This window comes from Xenia sp. Carnegie-2017, unplaced genomic scaffold, assembly GCF_021976095.1.
Source record: "Xenia sp. Carnegie-2017 unplaced genomic scaffold, XeniaSp_v1 HiC_scaffold_1, whole genome shotgun sequence".
Lineage (NCBI taxonomy): Eukaryota > Metazoa > Cnidaria > Anthozoa > Malacalcyonacea > Xeniidae > Xenia > Xenia sp. Carnegie-2017.
In genome coordinates this window covers 9,507,015-9,529,821 of record NW_025813402.1, presented here as the reverse complement: position 1 = coordinate 9,529,821, position 22,807 = coordinate 9,507,015, and the positions used below count along the sequence as shown (strand labels likewise).

The following is a 22,807-nucleotide window of genomic DNA, read 5'->3' as shown; positions in this document are numbered from 1 at the left end:
AATCCAAAGAAAATAGCTGCAGTATTGGTTCGATAGCAAAGAAATTCATGTATAATGGCTGGAATGAACTGAAAATATTTCAGGGGGGTCACTGTTGAGTTTTATTTCTTACACATAGATAATGTTCTGCAACTTAAAAACCCGGATGCATATGAGAGTTTCGTTTGACCATGGTTATCAGACTTTAATTTCACTAAGATACGCTGATTCAGTTGATCTAAGAACAATGCTACAATCTTTAATTCTTTGTTGACATATTATTTACAGAGTCTTCAAGTGCATAAATTATAGGATTAAAAACAAACTACAATTTTCTCAAGAGACATAAAAATCCTGACCACAGTTCTGTGGTCAGGGGTTCTGACTTAATTATCTACTCTGTGCTTCTGACTGCATGACATGCATCTCTTAGTTTAGCAAGCTACTAACTCTAAATATCGTTCGTTGCTTCGGGGATTTCTTGGTCCTCGACAAAAAGCGTGTGAATAATACCACCTCTCCTTCGACCAGAGCTTATCGCTTCTATATGAGCGTTGTATTGGTTGTGAAGCTTGAAATGTGTCTCAGTACCACCGTCAACAAATTCGCCCTAAATGAGAAAGACACATCGTTTGTGGTACTTCTATGGAACTTCAAACCGAAAAATGAAGTGATATTTTCTCGGATAATGGATGGATGGGATGTTGAGAAGAGATACAAGTTGATATCATTACAGGCTGAAAAGGACAGTTGAAATTCGAATAACACGCATGTTGCACCTGCTCGTGAGTTCTCATGAACGTCCCCGAGTTTTGCACAAGCCAGTCAGCGCAAACACGAAAACATCTTTTATTTCTTTTATAAAATAACATCAATGCTAAACAGATTAACACAAAACAATTTTTTAATTTTTACGTCGAACACTTATTCATGATTTATTTGCAAATTCTCTTTGATTGTTATCATTGATTGAGCTCAGATCGGTTTGCATTTGCACAGCTTATGGAAACACAGCTATAGACCAATCAGCGCACGCGTTTTGTTGTTGCTATTTCATAAGAAACCTTGCTGCAAGATTTCACATATTGATTACATCTTATTCAACGGGAAAATTCTGTCATTTTAAAACACGTCAAATGTCTCAATTTGTCAAATGATTTCACGTCTATGGTCCAAAAAACGATTTTATGACAAGACGAACAATTCCATATTTCATGTTTGTAAATGTAGATCGTCCAGGTTGGTATAGTCCTGAGAAGGACTGTTTTTGTTGTTGTTGAACTGACGTTTCGACAACCTTAGCGGAAGTCATCTTCAGAGTCAAAAAAAAAAATTTTAAAAATGGACGATCTACGTTTATAAACATGCAACGATACGCCCGGGTTCAAACCATTTACTTTAATTCCATATTTCATTAACTATTCACAACTATGGCTTTCCAAAGCAAATTGTTACTACAAGGCATATGAAAACATTTGAAACATGCTATGTGTAAAACACAGAACTTTCAACACTCCATACACATTACTTAATCTCAAAGTTTCGACAAGTGCTACATGTCATCATCAGTTGAACATAGAGCAGTTAAATAATGGTTACTTTTCACACACTGTCCATCTTTGTGCGTGTTAATGAAATGCTAAGGTTACTTCATGCAGTATTTTGATCAAATTCTGTTCAGCAATCGTTTTATTTAGTCCAAGTAAAGTGCATCAGTTCAAATTTTGATGAATGATTTCTTTCTTTCCCCAGCCAAACAATTAAATAACATTAAATCACTACGAAATTTTGGCAATGAATCGGTAATTTTGCCAGCTCAATAAGTGAGGGAATTAGTATTCATACATGCATGTATGTCAGTTTTCCTAAAAACAATAAAACAATTGACTCCAACAAAACTTTATTGAGCAAAAACAGGCACTTTTGAATATTATTCTCCCTACATTCCCTCAACTTTAAAGAGACGGTGCTGCCACTAAAATGAATTGCATATATGTATGACAAATGGCCATTGCATAGGTCTATTAATATCTGACAAATGCAATATTTTTGTGATAGCATCAGTCAGAGATGAAAAGCAAAGCATGTGCATAACTTCACACAAAATTTACCGCTGTTTCCAGAACTTCTCCATTACACCAGACATCCATTGTATCTTTTTCTGCAAGATTTATACACATTTAATGATTTTGCGGCTGTCAAAACAAAAGCATGCACACAAGAGACATGTCTTAACTTTCAAGACACATAGAAATGGGAATTTTCAGGAGAACAAGGTGATGCCAATGCCATTGTGACATCATCTCAACTATGTGTGGAATTACCATCTCGAGGCAAGTTAGTGCATTATGAAAGGCTTAACTATTCTTGCTTCTGATTTAATTAATTTAAGAGTTCATCTGAAGCCAAGCAATAACACAGTTTCTTACCTAAGACGATCCTAGTTTCAACACCTCCGTACACGAACCTCCAGACTTTAGCTGTCTTCTTCCTATTCTCTGTGAATTTCTTCAAAGGATTGCCGTTCACGTGGAGGGTGTACTGGTACGAAAAACCACTCACCGCCTCAATGGTCACATTCGCCTTTATTTTCTTCCCTATAGTAAATTCCTCCTTTCCAACAAGCCGAAACATCCAATTTTTCCGTAGGATCTCGACTCCGTCCACTTTGATGACTCGCTTGCCCGTCGTTGTGCCGTGTTCAAACAAGACGGTATGAATGCCATCCGATAGCGCGATGTCCCACGTTGCAACGACATCCGTGGCCATCACTGTAAAGCTCGTTTGCGGCACCTGCAAAATTTTCGATTCCGTTGCTGTTTACACTTTTCCTCTATTTATCGGATACACAGCGGCGCATTTACTTGTTACTTGTCATGCGATACTTCTTGAGGCAGGCATTGATCATTTATCGAAATTTACTCGATACAACGATTTGTTCACAGTCTTTCCTTCAAGGAAGTTGTGCCATATATATCAAATTGTAAGGTAGTTATTTGTGAATTTTATTTGCCGATTTTATTGTTGTTGTTTTGCTCATGTTGTAATCATGGTTGTTGCTATAGATGAAAATAATAATTGATAATTGTTTTGTTTGAAATGCTTCCGCTTTATTTTCAGATGATTGATTTCCTCAATAGGAAAATTTCAAATTTCAAACAAGATACATGCAGTTCGGATTATTTTTTTGAATAAGAGAAAAGCATTAAATCAAAGAATGGGAAATGAAGAATACACGACTAGATACTATCTCGGGCACTAGATTATTGTTAATTATATTTTTTTATTTTCTTCAAGAGTGTAAGTAATCGCATCATCTTCGTACATCTGAAACACCATCTGAAATGGAACTTCCGTACTCGTTTCTTCAATTTCAATTTCAACATGGACGTTGTCATTTGAAAATTGTCAATCTTATAAAATTCTGTTCCTAATCAGTGTTTCTAATCAGTGTCAAATACTTTTACATCGTCGTCGATGGATGAATTCATGTCGTTTTGTCTTGCTATAACTCTTACTAGTCACCACTAAAGTTTTCAACTTTGATCTCATTCTGTCAAGTTCATTTTAAAAACATATGTCATCTTAGGTAAGATTCTGATTTATTCCCAGTGATTTAGTTCTCTGAAAATTTGGTGATTTTTGCACAATAGAAACTATTTATCCCATTTTATCTAAGTATCGACTTTATGTACCTTTATCACCACCTAAGGATCATTTGTGATAACTGACAATAGGAAATATGTAAAGCCAATCCTACCAATCCCATCTTGAAGATGACAACCTTTAGCAAGCTTTATAGTTCACACAGTTTATGCATTTTTGCTAACTATCCTATGGCACTGTTTTTGGGGCCCGGTAAAAAATTGTAGTCGCCACTTGTTCAAATTACAACCAAGAATTTGAACTCTCCCTATCAGTGACATAGCCAGCCATTAAGTTTGGTAGTTGCATGTAAATATTTTGGTTTGAAAACAATAGATTTCTAAAGTTTCATACTTAACTAGTAATACCAAACTTCCGGCTCCCTATGGCACTGCCCCATGGCCCACCTACAAATCCTTCACTTGAGCTGTGTTGCTAGTATGATTATATTTTGAGATGCAAAACACTCCCAAAATGTCGCTTACAAATTTTGCACAGTTTAATATCACTGAAATTTTCAAATTTTAATCATAAAGACCATAGTATGAGACTTATTGGTTAGAGGGGGGAAAGCAGTTGCTCCCTTGATGGTGCTACCGTTTTTGAGAACCATGCTCTTCCATAATTCAATATTTCCAGAGTTTCCTCATGTGCTCAGGTTTGATGTCTTCAGATCAATCTGGAGCCATTATGTGTAAAATAACAATGCCTTCATTACTTTATACAACTCATTATCATTGAGCATTCACAAATTCAAACCTTGAACACAAAATGAAATCATTAAATGCCAATGTGCAAAATCTGAACTACACTGAATTTACTTGCATCCAAATTTACATGAGTCGAGTAACTTTTTTAAATCAGAGAAAGTGTTCCCAGCACAACAATGTACTGCATGTTTTGCAAAAAGGAAATCACTTAAATAGTTAAATTTATTGTTTCAGTGAACCACGTGATGGCATTATGAGTGGGCGAACTTTCAAACCAACTGCGGCATTTCAGAAAAAAGAGGAACAGTTGAGAAAGGATGTTTTGTTGAAAACGCTAAAAAAGCTCGTGAACGACGTGAAGAAACTTTTCAAAGATCCTCAATTTTCTGACGTCATGTTCGAGTCAGGGTCTTTTCAGTTGCCTCTCCATTCGTTTATAGTGGAGGCTAGGTGTCCGGAATTTTATGAGTTTATTCGAGAACAACCGGATGCACTGAAAATAAAATTGTCAATCAAGAAATCTGCGCTGCTCTCTAAGTTCGAGAGTTGGATGAACACGCTGTACTCGAGCGATAAGATAGACTGCGCTTTGGTAAGAGACCTTTTTCACTTGGAAACGTCAAAAACAAGTGATTCACTATCAAAAGATCTATCTTCCCTCCTCATCAAAAGTGGCACGGCTGATGTCGAGATTAAGGTCGCGGGCAAAAGCGTCATGGCACACAAGGCAATATTGGCTTCTCGTTCCGACTATTTTAACGCCATGTTCCAATCATCTTGGAGAGAGGCCACGCAGCATCAGTTTGAGTTACCAGACGTGAGCTACGACATGTTTCTTGCCGTTTTGAATTTCATGTATGCAGCAGATCATGGGATCCTGAAGTTCCCCGCGTGTGATGTGATGCGGTTTGCCGACATGTACGGCATGCATGACATGATGGAAGTGATAATGGCCGAGATGAGAATCACGAAATGCCATTTTTTCCATAAACCTTGCCAGTACTGCATACCGCAGGTTTTCGAATGCTTGAAGAGTTGTGACAATTTCATTCAAACGGAGAGATTTCGACAGGAGTGCATTCGATGGTTGAGCAAACACTATCCAAAGACGCTCGCTAGTAGGCATGTGACCCAGTTATCCGAACAATTAAGGGACAGCCTGCGAGAAGAAATCGCCAAGAATCTTGCGAAGCCTTCGACTGTCACGTTTGAGTGGATCAAGTTGAATAAATTGAAAGCGTCGTTGAAGAACGTGAACACCACGTGGACAAAGGTGGTCTTGAACTTTGTCGACGAATTACGTGATGAATGTGTTCACTTCATCGTGATGAACTTTCAAGCCGTTTGCGAGCTACCGAACGTCTCCGCTTTCTTGAAGGAAGCGAATTTCTCGAGCTCATTTTTCGAAACTTTTTTGCTCGAAATTCTCGACATGTTGACCGTGGCGAACTGCTGCAATATTCATCAAGGCCTGCAGTACATCGTTCAGCGTGTCACGGTCATGGAAGAGTGTGAACATAATTTATTGAGCGCATTCGATGAGGAATGTCTTCGCGTCGTACGTGAGTGTCTGACGAAATGCGAGAAATTTATCATCGGAAGAGTTGGACCTGTGTCACAGACGAAAGCCTGGGCCGACAAGATGCCTCAGTCGAAACAAAAAGAATTGAAAAACCTCGCCTTTTTCGTCGACTTGTGATGTAAATATGACTCCAAGCTGCTCGGCACCGAATGTTTTTGTTATTGAAATTGATTTTTTTGATTTTATTATCATACGTACGTTATCTCATTTGTAGTGGGCAGATAATTGCTTTGTAATTTGTATTTCCCTGTAACGATTTGTAAATATGGGAGATTCCAAGGTGTCGCGTCCATTTATCGACAATGTTCATAGCGCAATCGCTGAATAACCATGTTTTCCTTAAAACTTATATCCATCCAGAATTACCTGTTTATGTGATCATATGGAATCATTTCAGATCGACAAGGATAGATTTAGTAGAGAGTTGAGCACCCCCTCCTTGCCTTGGCAAGATGTGATGCATGATGAGTGCCAATTTCCTCACAAAACAGAATTCAACAAAAAAGTCTGGCTTGGTGCGGGGACAAATAGCCACAAAAATCTAATTCAAATTGGAACACCACTCCTACGAAACCATCCTGGATCAGACCCTCGTTTAACTGACATAACATGATCGATTTCAGTGCTCATGACGCAAAATTCTATCAGTCAGTTTTCTGGTTGAATTGCAAATATTATTTGAAATGATAGCGGTCTCGAACTGTTTTAGCTTACATCTTTCTGGCGACATTGAACTAAATTGGCATTGCTCATTATGCATATATAAAGCTCGCATATTATGCTAATGATGACATGTAAAGCTTGCCAAACCGCTTAGAATAAACAATATTTACTTTTATAGCTCGAAATTTTGTAGCTTCAGCTACTTTTTGTATCTTTCGAAATTTTAATTTCGTTGCAATTTCACTAACCTGAGTTACCTGACCGGGTAATTATTTGCATTTAAATAAGTATGCTTCTAAACTATAAACTCGTATGGAATAAAAAGGCCACAGAAAAGTTAGGATAGTTAACAATACACTGACCGTTCCCAGCTGTCAAGAGGACCCGAATTTCAAAGATGAACGTCTGAAAAGAGACGGCGCTCAAAGAAACCAATCAAAGCAAATCTCTTCATTGTCTATAAGATCATCAATATGGTACGAGCTAAAAACACGCTGAATTCCAAAACGTGTTCTTCAAAGATCTTACCTAACAAAACGATGACGATCAGCATAAGATATGGCCAATTTATAAACAAAGTTTGAAAGAAACAACGCCAGGAACTAAAAGATGACAATAAAGGATAGCTAGGATACATTTTACAAGAATTTAATATCACGGACCTCGAGCATGAAAGATTAAAAAAAAGACGACAACAAAACATCCAAAAGCATGAAACGTGCTCAATATCCTCATTTTGGGTTTTTATTGATACTGATAGATCTCGAAAAGTGATGTCTTAAACTTCCCAAAATGCGTATTTCCAAAATGATGACAGCTCAAACACAACTTTAAGGGGAAAAAACAGCAAACTTGAGGACAGGAGCCCAGGAATACATCTGTGGAAATTTTTTCAGCTTATATTATAATGCTTAATACAATTTTCTTGTACCCGCGCAGTGTTTGAACTGTCATAAAGAAGGCAAATTTCGCAATAAAGTCTATGACAAAGCATAATTTACAATGCGATTTCTATAATGTTTTTGAAAGAGTATTTCTGAGATACGCTGTCTTTCAAATTCTGTGTTCGAGCTATATTCCCAGAAATACCTTTTTGTATGTAAAAACTATAAAATGTAGAAGTTGTTCACAAACTTTTTGAGAACTTTCTGAATCAATAAACACCCATGATACGGTTATAAGCACTTTTTAAAAAGAAATAAGTATGACGCTTCCTCGTGTTCGAAAAACGAGTCCTTTCTCACGCGATTTTTTGATGTATTCGATTTTGGTGAAACGTCTATCTGTCATCTTCTACATTACGGAAATAAAGGAACCGTTGTCGCCTTCTTCGTTGACAATTTTCCTCGACAGTCGCCGTTCGACTAAAATATCATTTAAGTAATAGAACTGTTAGTTTTATATTGTTATTTGTATATAGTTTTATACGGTGCCTCTCTCGCGTCGCATGTCGTCCTTGTCTTCAAATTCAGTTACGTGTACAATATACAGAAACGGGAAGACGGCGATGGCGAAGCTAGCATGAGCTCTTTGTCAGTACAAAGAATCGGTGTTCGATGATCGCGGTTTCTTGATCTTGTCCAGATTTTTAGTGATAGTATCGTGAAGACATAGCTGTAAAATCCAATTGCAAAAAAAACTTTTTCTCTTCGATTCATCATGACATGTTTAAGAAGAGAGGTTTACTGTGTTTGCACATGCAAACCGAGGAGACCTTTCGAGAGCAGATCAGTGCATACTCAAGACCGAAGGTAGAGGTTTTCCACCAGCTCAAAAGTTCTCAAAACGGTCGGAGGTTTGCATAGGCCAGTGGAAACACGAATGACATCTTTTATTTCTTTTATAAAATAACGATAATTGGAAACAGATAATATGAAAACAAATGTTTTAATATTTCCTCTAAATTGTACGGATGCAACTGAGCACAATTAATTAAATCTATTAAATAAAATTTGCATATAATCATAAGTACAAGTTATAGGAAAAACTATAACATTTGTTTTAAATTTATCTGCTTCGCATCATCGTTATTTAATAAAAGAAATAAACAAATCTGAGTTTGCAAAGGCTTTGGCAAAACTCTTGTGCAGGTGCAAACCACAGATATACTCTCGAGTTTTCACAAACGTCTCCTCGGTTTGCACAAGGCTGTGCAAACACGAAATACATCTTTTTTGTATAATATAAACTACTGATTGGAAACTCCAAATAAACGTCCATTATCCATCCTCTTATTTGAGAAAGACAAATAAGCTGAAACTGTGAAACTGTCTTCGCTTTTCTTAAGCAAATATGGAGTTCAAAATGGACCTATCATTCGGAGCATTTTTTGTAGCTAATACTTCATTAAATTATAGAATAAATTATCAAAATAGACTGTATAAGACATTTTGCATATCTTAATGCACAGAGAAAGACGTCGGTCACGTGATCACCTGCCTACCAATACCATTATGTTTATCACACCCTTAAACCCCTCTTAATTTAAGAGGAGTGAAATTCAAGAACACTCACATAATGATTCTTCAATTCGCAACAGCATAACTTTAAACTTATGAACTCCTTTTCATCCAGTTCTACGATAGTTCTTCTGTAATCCATCTGAAAGATATTTTCACGATAAGTGACGGACATTGAAGTAAAATACATGGAATGCTACCTGCAATAGAAAAGTCTAATAATTTTTTGAAGCCAAATTTACACCCAGACACGCGTGTGTAGCCAATCAGCCATTTCACCCGGCGAGAGAATCTCGAAACGCTACACACGCGTGTTTGGGTGTAATCTCGCGTGTCTGGGTGTAAGATTTGGCTTCAATTATTAGCTTCAGATGGCGTTCCATGTATTTTAGTTCAATGGTGAGGAACGAGTGTAGCAAAAACCGCAATAGAGTGTTTTCATTGGTCGTCATGTTGGGGGAAAATCGCATATAGTGAAAAGAATTTAAGCTAATTTCATGCTCTGTTGAGCATCGGCACTTTGATGTAGTCCTCCAACATGGCTGCCTTGACGTCACATAAAAACACTCTATAGCGAAATCGTTAATTCGGGGAATGTCAACAAAAATGCTTGCCATGTTTCAAAACAGTAGCGAGAGACTTGCCGAGCGGAAATCGAATTCGTGTAACAGAAATTGATGTCCAACATAAAGTTTTAATTAGAGCCATAGAAGTAGACCAAAAATTGTAAAATTGAATTTATTGTGACGTTTTGTCTTTACAATTTTTGGTCTATTTCTATGGCTCTAATTAAAACTTTATGTTGGGCATTAATTTTTATTACACGAATATTTCAAAACAATAAATTTCGAAGAACGGAGCCGGTTTTACTACGACTCGTTTGAAAACTGTTTTCGCACAAGTCAGAAAGCACTAAGGTAGCTTCGGCTTAAAAAAGAAAGCCAGTTTAAAGTCAATGTATAATTCCCCTTTATACTTACAACGTGTGGATATTTGACCACTTTCGAAACCACCTTTCCTCGAGTAATAAAATATCTAGAGCAAAATTGACAATAAAGAATTGTAGACGGGTCAACAACAGCAAAAGCGAAGATAATGGGGAGAGTTGGATGAAAAGTACTCTCAGTAAGAACTTTTCGTTCAGCAAAATTCGACCGATATTAGCCAGATATAAACAATGGTCAACGGTGTGTAAAGCTACGTGCAAACGCGCTCAACATGTTCACTCAACATTGTAGACTCAACATGATGAGCGCATTTGCACAGCCTGTTGAGTGGTGTTTTGAGATGTGTTGAGCGGTGTTGAGCGTTGTTGAGAGAAGTTTGAACTTGTTCAACATTCGACTCAACAGCGCTCATCATTTTTTTTGTTCCGCGCTCATCGATGCACGTCTAAACATTGTTTAGTGCGTTTGCACGGCTCACTCAACAATGTTGAGCTAACGCATGCGCACTGTGCGGCGTATATTTTGTAAAAATGGCGTCACTGAACTGAATATGTATGTATAGTTCCCGCTATTGCTAAGCATCGTGGAATATTTTATCTCATAGGCTCAACATCGCTCCACACGTTGAGAGCGTTTGCACACATCGCTAAACATCACACAAAAAGAGCAAGATAATGTTGAGTAAATGTTGAGTCAACATGTTGAGCGCGTTTGCACGTAGCTTAAGTAATACTTTGAAATATTGCCAACCGCACTTTAAAACACGATTTCCTAGTATGGCTGACGAAAGCTTTCATCGAGAGCTTAAAGACTGAAGGCGACTTAAGATTACTTTTTCATGATGCCTTGTATGTCTTCTTGATATTACATTAATGAAATACGCTTATTACAAAGTATAATAACTCGAACCATTTAGTTTCAAATCATCGAACTGAAAATATTAAGGAATGCCAGCTTAACATCAACATGGCTATACATGCATTGCAAACGTCTGTCTGCAGGTAAAGTCCCGTCTGTGGAAACGAGCTTTCTCTTTGCCGTTTAATCTTTGGTTTAAAACATTGGTAGAAAATAGCCTTCATGTTGAGTACAATCCAATGATTCAGCTTCTTATGATCGCTGGCTCAGCTTGTTGATAAATTTTATGTTTATTATCAGCACATAACATGACGTGCCAGCCTGAACTGCTCAAGTGTTGTTTAACACTCAGACTCGAGTAATATTAGTCGAAATGCAGGACCCAAGAGTTCTTTGTGTAACATACCTAGACTTTGTGTAACATACCTAGATATTTGATCTAAGAAAGACGCTGCTTCTGATTCTATTCTGGTCACGTCTCCCAGAACATCTTCCTATTCAAATCACAGAATAAAATGGAAATTTAAGCGTACAGGGTTTAGGAGCTTAAAAGCAACTCTAGTCCAGTTTATCCTGCATAGAAAACCGTCGAGATGTCAGCATTTTAATTGAGGTACGAGATAATAGTGCTCGGTACAGAGATATAAAAGTTTAACATCACAGTCACTCCTTCGGATAAGTGCCAAACAATTCGTTATATGTTAAAAAAGAATGTGGCCGAGATAGGGGCAGCCATACAAAATGTATCAAAAAAGACACTTAACGAGGTGAAGGCCTGAAAAACCTATTCGTCTCTAAGAAAGATGAAAAGAAAATGATAGGTCTTCAGTCCCTCCAACTGTTAAGGAAAGTAATCTCCAGTTCCTCTGACTGTTAAGGAAAGCAATCTTAAGTTCGTGACTGTTAAGGAAAGTAATTTTTAGCCCCTCTGGCTGTTAAGCAAAGAATAATCCCTAGACCCTCTGACTATTATGGGAAGTAATGGTCAGTCCCCAAACTTTAAAGAAAAGTAATCTTCGGTCTCTCCGACTGTTAAGGAAAGAAATTTTCACTTCCTCTCACTGTTCAAGGAAGTAAATGAGATATTCCGTCTTCAAAATCTTCCAATTTATTCAAAATAGCATATACAGACTTCAAAAAACCCAGCACCAACGGGCAATGCTCCATGCAATGAATTGTCACATCAGATAATAAAGTTGGTACCGCGTCTGATACGATAAGACGGGAAAAATGACATATGCACAAAAAAACAATTCTCGAATCTTTCAAAACCAAGACAGAAGAATCAGATGAAAAATTACCTGAATAGAAACACCGAAATTATTTCCATCTTCAATTCTCGGTATGAGAAGTTGAATCCACGTTTTCACCTGAGAATAAACAGGAATCATCCTTTTTTCAATAAGACAAATGCGGTACTTTGTATAGGAACGCGTATGCGTCTATCTCGAGTGACAACGTAAGAGTGATGTATCAACAGAGATTTCTATGGCTACGGTTCTGCAGCCGGTGGTTATTTTAAAATTATAGTCAACGAAAGTTCACGAAGACAGCTTATGTACCGTGATTTGGTGTCCGTACGTAACTAATAGCACGACGTTCGATTGAAATATCCAAAGTTACGTTGAAAAAGTTCTACGTAACAATGTATTACTGTATGTAATAATAAATGTTTATTTGTTATAGAGTAGAAAGTAGAAAACACTCGCATGCATTGCCACGCCACCTTAAAATTTACCACTTTAATTATATTTTCATTCAACAGAACTTTTAAAATGAAATTATATCTTCTAGAACAGTTTATACATGTCTATTTTCATTTTCAAGATATTGAAGTTTTTGTAATGTGCGATTTACACAACTTGTGACGTTATTTTGCATAACAAGTCGCTGCAAAGTTTAAAACACCCTTTAGTATGCAGACAATTTTGGCTGAAGTGATTAGGCAATTTTTTATACCATTAACTCTTCACAAAGTACAAAACTCTAATCGGTTGAAGTAAAATGTAAGCAAATACACCTGCTCTTTCAAATTCTCATAATGCAATGTGACGACACAAGTTGCGTGTTTACATCACACGAACTAAAATATCTTGAGAATGAAAAGTGCTATGAATAAACTAATTTAAAAGGTACATAATCATTGTGTATTCAAAGTTATGCTTGCAGAAAAATATAATCCAAATATAGAAGAATGCGATAGAAGAATGACACAGTTTGTAAGAATCAAGACAACCTACCGAGTTACAGTTTTCCATCAATTCCTTGATTTCTGGCTTAAGCGATTCAATAAGATCCACCAGAGTCTACAATATTTCAGAGCGTTTCAAGTTATTACAGCAAACTGCAAGAATTTTAACACATGCGCGTTTTTTTGGGAGGGAGGTTGTGTTTGAAGCGGGGAAATGCCGAAAATTTCTTCCGGTATCGATATACCGAAAATACGTACCTGATTCAGAGATATAGCTTTCAGAGGACCTAAAGAAGTAACGATGAAATAAATATTACAAGAAATGATCTAAAATGAGATCGTTCCATGGATTAAGATAACTTGAGATTGGATTTGGGATGATTATTTCTTTTCAAAAAAAACCCACAATAAACAGTTGGTTACTGAAGTCAACACAATCATCGTCAAACAAATTATTCACGAGGGAGCAGTGAGATGAATATGAGAATAATCAACGACGCCGAGTTGACTTATTAAGATGCGTATCACTGACTGACATAATAGCGAATTTTATCAAACGGCGAACCTCAGCTATCCGCTTGCCGTTGAGATTTGCCGTTACGAAAATAATTGAATTTAGCATGACGTTTTGCATTGCTATTTTACAATTGGCATTGCCCTGAGCTAAATTTCATGTTTTGTTGACAGTTTTTTCAATAAAAAGGCATATTCATGTTGTATATACAAATAAAAATAAGCCATTGAGCCAAAAACGTCTCTTGGTTGTAGGAAACGTACTAAAAAGCCTGCCGTAAATAACCTACCGCGAGAAGGGTCTCTTGCCGTTTAAATATGAACCGCAACCCGTAACAAAAAATTTGGTGTCATTTCAGAGTTGAAAATGTTTTGAAAAGTTATTCATTTTTCTACTGCTGAGACAGCCCATCGAAATACAAAAGAACCATTCCAATGTTAAAATCATACAACTGGCACATATATTATGCTAGCCTCGGAAGCCTTCTCTTAAAGTGCAACAAATTTAGTGTCCGTAATAAAGTAAATGGTTTGAACCCGGGAGTATCGTTACATGTTTGTAAATGTCGATTGTCCAGGTTGTTATAGTCCTAAGAAGGACTGTTTTTGTTGTTGTTGACTGACGTTTCGACAACCTTAGCGGTAGTCATCTTCAGAGTCAAATGACTACCCCTAAGGTTGTCGAAACGTCAGTCAATAACAACAAAAACAGTCCTTCTCGGGACTATACCAGCCTGGACGATCGACATTTACAAACATGTAAATTTAGTGTCCATCACAAAAGGCGCATTTTGTAACAACTCAGCGACGACCGTTAAGTTTCACAGTTAGTCGTACTTTACAGGCATAGTTTTAAGAGTATTCTCGACTAAACAAGTTCACAGTGGCGGCTCCAGTGTACGTCAAAATAAATTATAGCTCGTCAATTTTAAATTCAAATCACTTTCAGAAAAATACTATTGGTTTTCATTTCTAAAGAATATGATTTTACCCCTTACTAAAATTAACCTCTAAGGTTCTTAGAAATGTAAATATACGCCAAAATGCGCAGCAGTAATTTATTTTTAAGGTAGTCTGCATCCACCACTGCAAGTACCAAGTAAATTTTTCGTCTGATCATACTCATAACAGGTGTTTTGAAATCGGCAAAGTACGAAACGTTGACAAAAGTAAAAAAATAATCAGGAAAACGCTAGAGCGTCCAATAACATGTAGCTACATAACAGAGGGATCTTCGTGCTCTCAAACAATGCTCTCAAACAACTCAAGATCTTTGTCAAAGATGAAAAACCTACCAATTAAGAACGCAGTGGTGAGCCGATGAGCCAATAATAATCAAGATAATTGATTATTATATAAAAAAGAACAGAACGTGACGGAAAACGTACTCTTCTGTTTCTTATGTATGAGTATCAAGGATCAGGCGTGCTTTGCGCGCTTGGTCCCATTTTAAAGACCTTGAACATTGCCGTTTTAGTATATTAGGAACGCAATTTAAATGAACTAATATCAAAGCAAAAGCATAACTCTTAACCTCAAAAACTTTGGCTACAAAAAGACCGTAAAATAGAACTACGGGGTGGGGTGGTGGGGTGTTGGGTGGTGGTGAGAAGGGTTCGTTGGTTAATATACATGGTTATGTAGTTTGAAAGAAGATATTGGACTTAAATGTTCGATGAAGCAAATAAAATAGACAGAACCAAGCCACTTAATTTAAACAGCACAATGGAAATTCAAAAAATCATCGAAGAACAAGTTGCACGAAACATTGAATTGATACATTGTACTCCCCATACCAGTCTAATTTTGACAACTACAATCTTCACACGAAAGTTGCTGCTAGAAAACATATACATTAAGCCCGCAAAGCATGACCATGATACTGTTTCTTTGAACTCCCGAAACCACGAAAACACTGTCAAAAAAGAACAGAGTTTGCCAAATTTCGATTAATGTTGCCTAACTACGCTGACCATGCCGATGTTCTGCCGATGTTCTGCCGATCATCGGCTCACCTCTACGATTAGACGACCTTGCATGCGACCACAGTAAACAGCAATCTTTTAAGGAGTAAATCGAGCTTTAATTGCGTCAATGCATTTCCTACCATTCTTGACAATACCAGCGTTATGTGGTATAACATGCTCCTCGTCTTGATGTTTCCTCTTTTTAGCTAAGGGCTGGAGAAAAGAGTTTGCGTCAGAAAACTCTCGTGAAAACATCAGACACGTCAATCTGCTTGTTGAAATCCAATGATATTTTAAATAACATAGATAAACAAACGGCAACAAAACAAACTATGGAAGTGTTCCAGGGCATTTTTTAACCTCACGAGCACTGAGGCATTTACCCGTAAGTAGGCCCTAAGCATGCTACGGTTGTGACTTCCGGATAAAATGACTGTTGTTGTCACTGCGAAGGATGGGTTTTTGATTGTTGGATGCAGCATATCACTCATGGTTGTTGCAACAGGTTAGACAAACACATAGCCAGCTGTGTATCACAGACTTATTAAGATTTGCTTCACTCTGAAATTGCTCAAAAAATGCCCTGTACTCACAACCAAACTTGCGAGGTGGCTGCACACGCCACTGTACAGCAAACAAAAATTTTTAATAGCAGTGACCATGGGCAGATCAATGCTCATTTGACAGGAGGGGTAGTAATTTTCCAAGGGGTGCATCGGTATCCTAGCTAAAATTGCTCGGCGCCTCCAGCTATATTTTAGGTTTACAGATGAGCGAACCTTGTGTTATCAAAGTGTTATTAGCTTTTTAATACAATGGAATGCTCGATTAGCATTCAAAACTTTGAAGTAAGAATTGTGATTGTTCTGTGATGGGTATTTTAGGATGTTTGCTGTATAGGATTGAACAATATTTACAATTTGCAAAGAAATCGCCATTTTCTGTATCCATGCGAGTATTTTAACTCATGAACACAGAAAATAATCAAAGTTTAACGTCACTAGCCACGTGACAATGACGTGAGTACTGACAATAATCAAACCTCAAGGTCGTTAGCCACGTGAACACCAACGTCAACATTTATCTTTTTCAAATCTGTCGACTCAAACTTCGTTTTCTGTTTAACAAACAAAACGAAATGCATGAAGGTACAAGATATAAAAAATGGTAAGCATTTGCGCACATAAGGCTCGCTAGTGCTCAAGTTCATGTGTTGTTCTCGCAAGCAAATCAAATGTTAAAACCAGCTTTTTTTCGAAACAGGTCCCTTTGACAGCAAATAAAGTCATTTTTACATTCACAATCATGAATACATTTCAGAGGAAAATTAAAACGTTTGTTTGAAATTTGTCTGTTTCGCATTATTGTTGTTTTATAAAAGAAATATATGACAGTTTTCGTGTTTGAAATGACTTATGCAAACCAACTCTCGAGTCTTGACCTTCGGTCTCGGGCTCACAAAGGTCTTATCGGTTCGCATAAGCCTGTGCAAACACAGTAAGCATATTTTACTTCTTAAATGTAATGTATAGCCAGCACGCACGGTTTAGTCATGGTAAATAAATTTTGAAACATTATTATTCATTTCCTCGGAAATTTATTGTTTTGACAATCAGTAAATACATTAAATTTTCAGAGCGGGAATGGGTTACGGCTTACGTATACCACTGCACTTACCATAAAATCGTTAAGATGAAGAACTTTTAAAGGGAAAACCTCTTTTACCAATGCTTCAGTCTTAAAAATATAAAAAATTCACAAGCATTACTCAGCCGAACAACTCCTTTAAATACAATTCAAGTACAATGCGTCTTAAAAAATCGTACTACTGCTTCAAGTAGCTAGCTAATTCAACTACTATTTAAAGTGCTACTGACTCGCTCAGACACTGAAATAAACACGTTTGGATGGTGCGATTTTTGGTGTGTGAGACTGTTGAAGATTGGGTGTCGCCAATATGAAGGACATGAACAAATTTAGCTTTTTCTTGAACGTTGACGACATCTTGATTGCTGGGTTATACGGGTGTATCAAATTTTCAAATTAATGAACGGGTACCATGAATCGGGGGATTTTAAATGTCTTGAACATTTACGAAAGTCACGAAATACGGAAGTCACAAAATACGAAAGTCCCTTGTGTGTGACGAAAAACAACAAAAGCATTTTGGCCGATTTTTGTAATGTTTGCTAGAAAAGAAGAAACGCAAATATAAAAAATGAACTGACACAAAACAGTTTCATCACTAAAATAAATTTCTTGCGCTATCATATAACGAATATGGTAGTTATGGAGCACCCACAACTTTTGAAAGCTCTCAAAGTCCCTGCTCATCACATCACATAGCCGTACCATCTCACTCCGTTCGCCTTGGCCATTTGAGCCATTGTTTTCTGTAATCTCAACATATCTCTTATGTGATCTATTCTGTTGTCCACCATTATTTCTGCACCACATATTGCTGTCTGGTCCTTCACAAAATTTTCCATTACTTTCCAGTTGGAAAGCTGCCCGCAATCGCTGTACTTCAACCAGCAAATTTTAGCTTTTGCTGTCACCTACATTACTCATATACAAGTCGTGCTATGTAAATATTTCAGTGTTCATTAAAAAATTAGATCTAAAGAAATGAATAATCTGAAGTCATGATCTGAAATTTAAACAGCACAACCAAACTCGCCAGTTTGCCATGCCACTGACTGAATAACAGTGACCAATTTCCAACTCTTCGCCAACACTCCTTCAATGATTCCATTATTAATCAAATTGCTTCTCGCATCTTCCACACACAAAACCTCTCAAACAGTCTCAGGATCCCATTCTTACTAAGTTTACAAATCGTCCATGGACCCATTTTTACATTGTACACATAACAGTCTCGCACAATTCACTTCCCAAAAAAAAACACAATAAAGGGATCTACTTTACTTAATGACATCATCTTCACACCACCATATTTATCAGGAAGGGTTCACCTTTGTCTCACAAGCACATATAACATCTCAAACATCAAACCATTTCTCGCTTTCTCCATAATTGCAATAACCCCACCAGTTGGCACAAGTATGAATTAAGTTTAAATTTTTGCATGCCAGGAGTAAAAATTCCGGCTGTCTTCACCACTGGTAAGCCAATCCACTAATTTTTCTCCTTAATTAATTGATGATTTCTAAGACATTTTTGGCATTTCTTTTACAAATGCATATTATTGGTCTTTGATGAAAATACAATTGAGCAATAATCAAAAGTGTATTGAATTTGCATTGATCAATACATCAAAAAGTAAAATCTCATTGAATAAAGGGAATAGGAATCGAAGCTCTTTATTCTGTGAGAAAAATATTTGCATGCCACATGGTAGCAACCAAATGACAGGTAGAAAATCTTCATAAATTATGTGCAGTTGTTAATGTGCAGACTGTTTTGTTGTCCATTGCCTTACTTCATGTAGACCATAGTGAAGCTAAGTCTAAGAGCACACAAGATTTCGACCCCATTTTTGAAATAAGTGTAAAAGTTGGTGTGGTAGGTCCAGCAAAAATTATGTAATCCTTAGACAAAGAAAGATACTAAAAAAGTCAATCCCAAATCATAAAACCAATAGAATTTTGGGGGATGTTCTCAACTGGATAAATCACAGGCAGTATTTGCTAGAAACAGGTGCACACCATTGCCTTCTTGTGTTTTCCGCCAAAATTCGCAGATTGGGGTACCAAACAGTTTGGGCAAACAAACTACTTCCAATAACAGAGCCAATGCAATATTTGTTCAATATGAACTGTTGAACTAGTCAACGAGATTAAGATAGTGCATTGCCCCAAAGAACTTTTGAACATTGCAAAGTTTGCGAAAAGACCGTAAGAGCAAAGTATAAATACCTTTGTTGTAAATTCTTGGCGATATCCTTTTAGCTAGGGAAGGAAGAAAGTGGATTAGACAAAGTTAAGTGACAATCGTGGACTCTTTGATTTATCATGATGGTACGATCACGCGTACTTGCCACGTTTTCCATACGAAATATCACAAAAACTCAAACCAACAAGCCAGAGGCAGATAACATATCAGTTATCTCAAATACGTTAAGGCAATACATATGAACGTACCTTAGCGGCCGAAGACGCCATAAAAATTGTCGTTTAATTTCAGGGTAATAAGAAATTGAAGTATAGAGATTTTGTTTTGCTAAATTTCGTTCGTTAGAATAACACGGATAATGGGATCCTCGATATCCGCTAGTCGCGCGGGCTCAATAATATTGTGGCGGAAGCTCAGCGAGGCAGCATATTATATTAACCGTGACTTGGATAAAAGACGCGCACTTCATTCAGAACTCTGGCTTTCGTGCGAGTACCAAGACGACATGTTTTTCAGCGTTTCTGCGTTCTGTCCATTTCCACATAGCGCGGGAAAATGTATGTATCCTTTAAAAGAATGAAAACATAAGGATTTCTTGTGTCATTAATGCGAATACTTGAGAGTACGTTTTTAATAAAACCCAATTAAATTCCTTGTATGAGTTCTTGGCTTATGCATTTCAAGATTATGGTACAGTAGACGACGAGTTTTAAAATTACTCCTAAATGTGTCTCTTTAATGAATATATAAATGATTTAGATGACAATATTCCTAAAGAAATAGATGTTAATACATCTAAATATGCGGATGATTGCACTCAGGACCAGATTGTTGAAAGAGGTGAACGCAGTTCCATGCAAAAAGTAATCAACGAATTGCAGAAATGGGCTGATAATAACAGAATGGCTCTGAACCCGAAAAAAACAAAGGATATGTGGATAGCAACTACCCAAGTGATCAAAAGGATTATAATGGAACCTGATCATCCATGCAAATTTTTAGTACCTTATCCCAATGAAAATTTGCACGAGTTGCGTAAAAGTAAAACTTTAGTATTTTATCCGGGATCAAACGTCATAAACAATCTTTTATTGCTAGATCTTGTAAATATATATATAATAAAGTTAACATGTAATTCTTAGTATAGTATGATAAATATATAGAAAATCAATGAAAATTCATCGTACTTTTTAATCTGAAGATGGATAATAAACCTTTCATATTTTCATATTCAAATAATACAACGCTGAAGTTTCTAACTTGCTAATGTGAAAATTGCAATTTTTTAATTTTTAAAGAGCGATTAAAGTCTCGGGGTTTAAAGATTCTGTAACTGAGTTAGTTTTAAGCCAAAAAACCATGATGGGGCTTCTTGAAGTAAAAAAAAATAGGCCGATATATTCATAAAGAAAGCAGGTTACTGTGGATTTTAAATGACGAGATCAAAACAAAATGTGACTTTATACTAATAAGCATACCCGAATTGAAGTTGAACAAGGTTGAAAATGTTCAAGAAGATACAACAAACATATTACAGAACATTCTCAATTGCCTTGTTCTGGGAAACCATGTATTCTTCATTTCATCAAATTTTCGTTTTCTTGCTTCAATACACTTCATGCTATGCTATTCGATACATGGAAATTTGATTTCTTCATTAGTTAACATTTTTAAGCTCAATCACTTTTTTCTTTTGCTATTTCTCTGACAAAAACAACGTGATTTTAAAGACCAACAAGTAGCTAAATTTGAAAAGTGCAATAACTGTATTGAAAACAACGTGGTTTAATGTCAGTTCCAAAATTACAATAATTGTTATTAATACATTGACTTTCTGAAATTTTTGCCAAATTTGCAATTCCCAAATAATTTACGTTCAAAGCTGTAAGCTGATCTTCCACTCTTCTCAGATTAATATCATAACAAAAACTTTGTTGATTTTACTAAAAAGACACGCACATACGAGCAAAAATGCTCCAAACAAAAGCGCGTATCGAAATAATCGTAACGTACAGTCATAAACCCATAATCTAGTGGTATAAGAAAAGACAGATGAAACATTTTACATCGCTATGTTCCCCGAAATTCTAAAAGAAAATTCACTGTTTAGGTATGCTTGGTTTTAGTTTTTCCTCACATCCTATTGATTTTATAGATCTTTTTCGTTCATGACGACACATGCGCACGAAACACATGGCAACTAGTGGCTTCGAACACAGGTATTATCTGTACGCAATAAATGGTCACATTGTGAAGTTTGAAAGCAAATCTTGAGCGTGGAAAGTGAACTTTGTGATCTCCGAGTCATGACGTACTTTTCAAAAGGGCATGTGGTACAAACCATTGAGTACAAACATTTTCTGTTGACCTCTAGGTATTCAGAGCAGACCGTTTTCCGAAAACAAAACACCTAATGGCACAAATATCACATCACAAGTGTATCATTTGTGGGAGACACTATTCACACTTATATTTTGCTTATAGTTCCTCTGTTCATTCGCTTTTCAAAATATAATTTCCTCTTCAGAGAGCTTTACACGGCTTACATATGAAGTAGCTAGTGATCAACAAACACTAGGGAATTTTGCCCCAAGTCACGAGCTGACAACATCAGTGGGCAAATGTAACAAGAGTATCTCTTCGACAGTACACTCGTACCTTTTGCTTTTTTTTGTTTGCTATTGTTGAAATTCCAATCCTCTTTTTGTGCGAAGTTGAATTTCCGGCACATTTAATTTCTTAGTCAAAGCTTTCGAGTCTCTCGTGGCTTGGCCAGTCGCCAACGAAAACGATGAAAATGGTCGACGACAACAGATACACCCATAAGTTGTTTTATCTCGCGATACGATATCGAAGAGTTTTCTAAGAGAGGATGAAGAAAATGGGAACGAAAATAAACATATATCGTGTAATTCGACCAGGAATTCATAACCACATAGTTATATATCCGCATAATAATATGCTTGATAATGCACGAAACGTGAAAGTTCGTCTTAGGTTTCTAAGAAGGAAGAATTATGATGGCAAACATGCACACCGAAAAGGATGTCACAGCACGAGGCCATCACAACCTGCTTCTCATACTTGTCAGATCGATGTTTCATTATCAATACGAGTACGTTTAAGACATAACACCAAAAATTTCATAATGGTGTACCTAATGATCGTTCACGTGATTCGGCTTTTCCCGAAAACAGATATGAAAACGTGCTATTTTTAACAAAATATCTTACTTTAGTTATTTCTCTGGAGTACATTGCATGCTAAATAGTTGTCAAGGAAAAGTAGTATGGGACTTATAATCTAGATGTTCATACAATAATGTTTCTTGGCTATTTGTCAGTTTCTAATTTGTAGCCATTTACACTTTATTAATCGAGTTATAACAAGAACGCGCCCTATTTTGGATATGCGCATCTCAAGCAATCATAAGTAGGT

The 22,807-nt window shown here is 36.7% G+C and overlaps 3 protein-coding genes across 3 annotated transcripts; 1 reads left to right on the top strand and 2 right to left on the bottom strand.

Annotated features, from left to right (window-relative positions):
* Positions 1-207: 207 nt before the first annotated feature.
* On the bottom strand, positions 208-3,051 carry LOC124442218 (fas apoptotic inhibitory molecule 1-like). Its single transcript, XM_046992708.1, has 3 exons — positions 2,409-3,051; positions 2,091-2,140; positions 208-589 (listed from the first exon to the last, which is right to left on the bottom strand). The coding sequence occupies exons 1-3, from the start codon at positions 2,746-2,748 to the stop codon at positions 431-433; spliced, it is 549 nt and encodes a 182-aa protein (XP_046848664.1). The 5' UTR covers positions 2,749-3,051; the 3' UTR covers positions 208-430.
* Positions 3,052-3,253: 202 nt separating this feature from the next.
* Positions 3,254-6,764, top strand: LOC124438331 (BTB/POZ domain-containing protein 8-like). The gene is made up of 2 exons (XM_046988395.1): positions 3,254-3,568; positions 4,569-6,764. Exon 2 carries the CDS (start codon positions 4,588-4,590, stop codon positions 6,031-6,033), a length of 1,446 nt encoding a protein of 481 aa, XP_046844351.1. The 5' UTR covers positions 3,254-3,568; positions 4,569-4,587; the 3' UTR covers positions 6,034-6,764.
* A 447-nt stretch (positions 6,765-7,211) lies between these two features.
* Positions 7,212-19,785, bottom strand: LOC124438341 (proteasome activator complex subunit 3-like). The gene is made up of 12 exons (XM_046988406.1): positions 19,618-19,785; positions 19,393-19,425; positions 17,192-17,251; positions 16,557-16,631; positions 15,655-15,727; positions 13,293-13,321; positions 13,084-13,149; positions 12,145-12,213; positions 11,270-11,337; positions 10,019-10,073; positions 9,094-9,180; positions 7,212-8,193 (listed from the first exon to the last, which is right to left on the bottom strand). Exons 1-12 carry the CDS (start codon positions 19,636-19,638, stop codon positions 8,113-8,115), a joined length of 717 nt encoding a protein of 238 aa, XP_046844362.1. The 5' UTR covers positions 19,639-19,785; the 3' UTR covers positions 7,212-8,112.
* Between the last annotated feature and the right edge of the window lie 3,022 nt (positions 19,786-22,807).

Coding starts and splice junctions, on each gene's coding strand:
- LOC124442218 (XM_046992708.1), bottom strand. CDS start 2,748: ATGGCCACGGATGTCGTTGCAACGTGGGACATCGCGCTATCGGATGGC. Junction 2,141..2,408: donor TGAAACTAGGATCGTCTTAG/GTAAGAAACTGT, acceptor TAAATCTTGCAG/AAAAAGATACAATGGATGTC. Junction 590..2,090: donor GAGAAGTTCTGGAAACAGCG/GTAAATTTTGTG, acceptor TTTCTCATTTAG/GGCGAATTTGTTGACGGTGG.
- LOC124438331 (XM_046988395.1), top strand. CDS start 4,588: ATGAGTGGGCGAACTTTCAAACCAACTGCGGCATTTCAGAAAAAAGAG.
- LOC124438341 (XM_046988406.1), bottom strand. CDS start 19,638: ATGGCGTCTTCGGCCGCTAAG. Junction 17,252..19,392: donor GCCAAGAATTTACAACAAAG/GTATTTATACTT, acceptor TATATTTTTAAG/ACTGAAGCATTGGTAAAAGA. Junction 13,150..13,292: donor AAGCTATATCTCTGAATCAG/GTACGTATTTTC, acceptor GAAATATTGTAG/ACTCTGGTGGATCTTATTGA.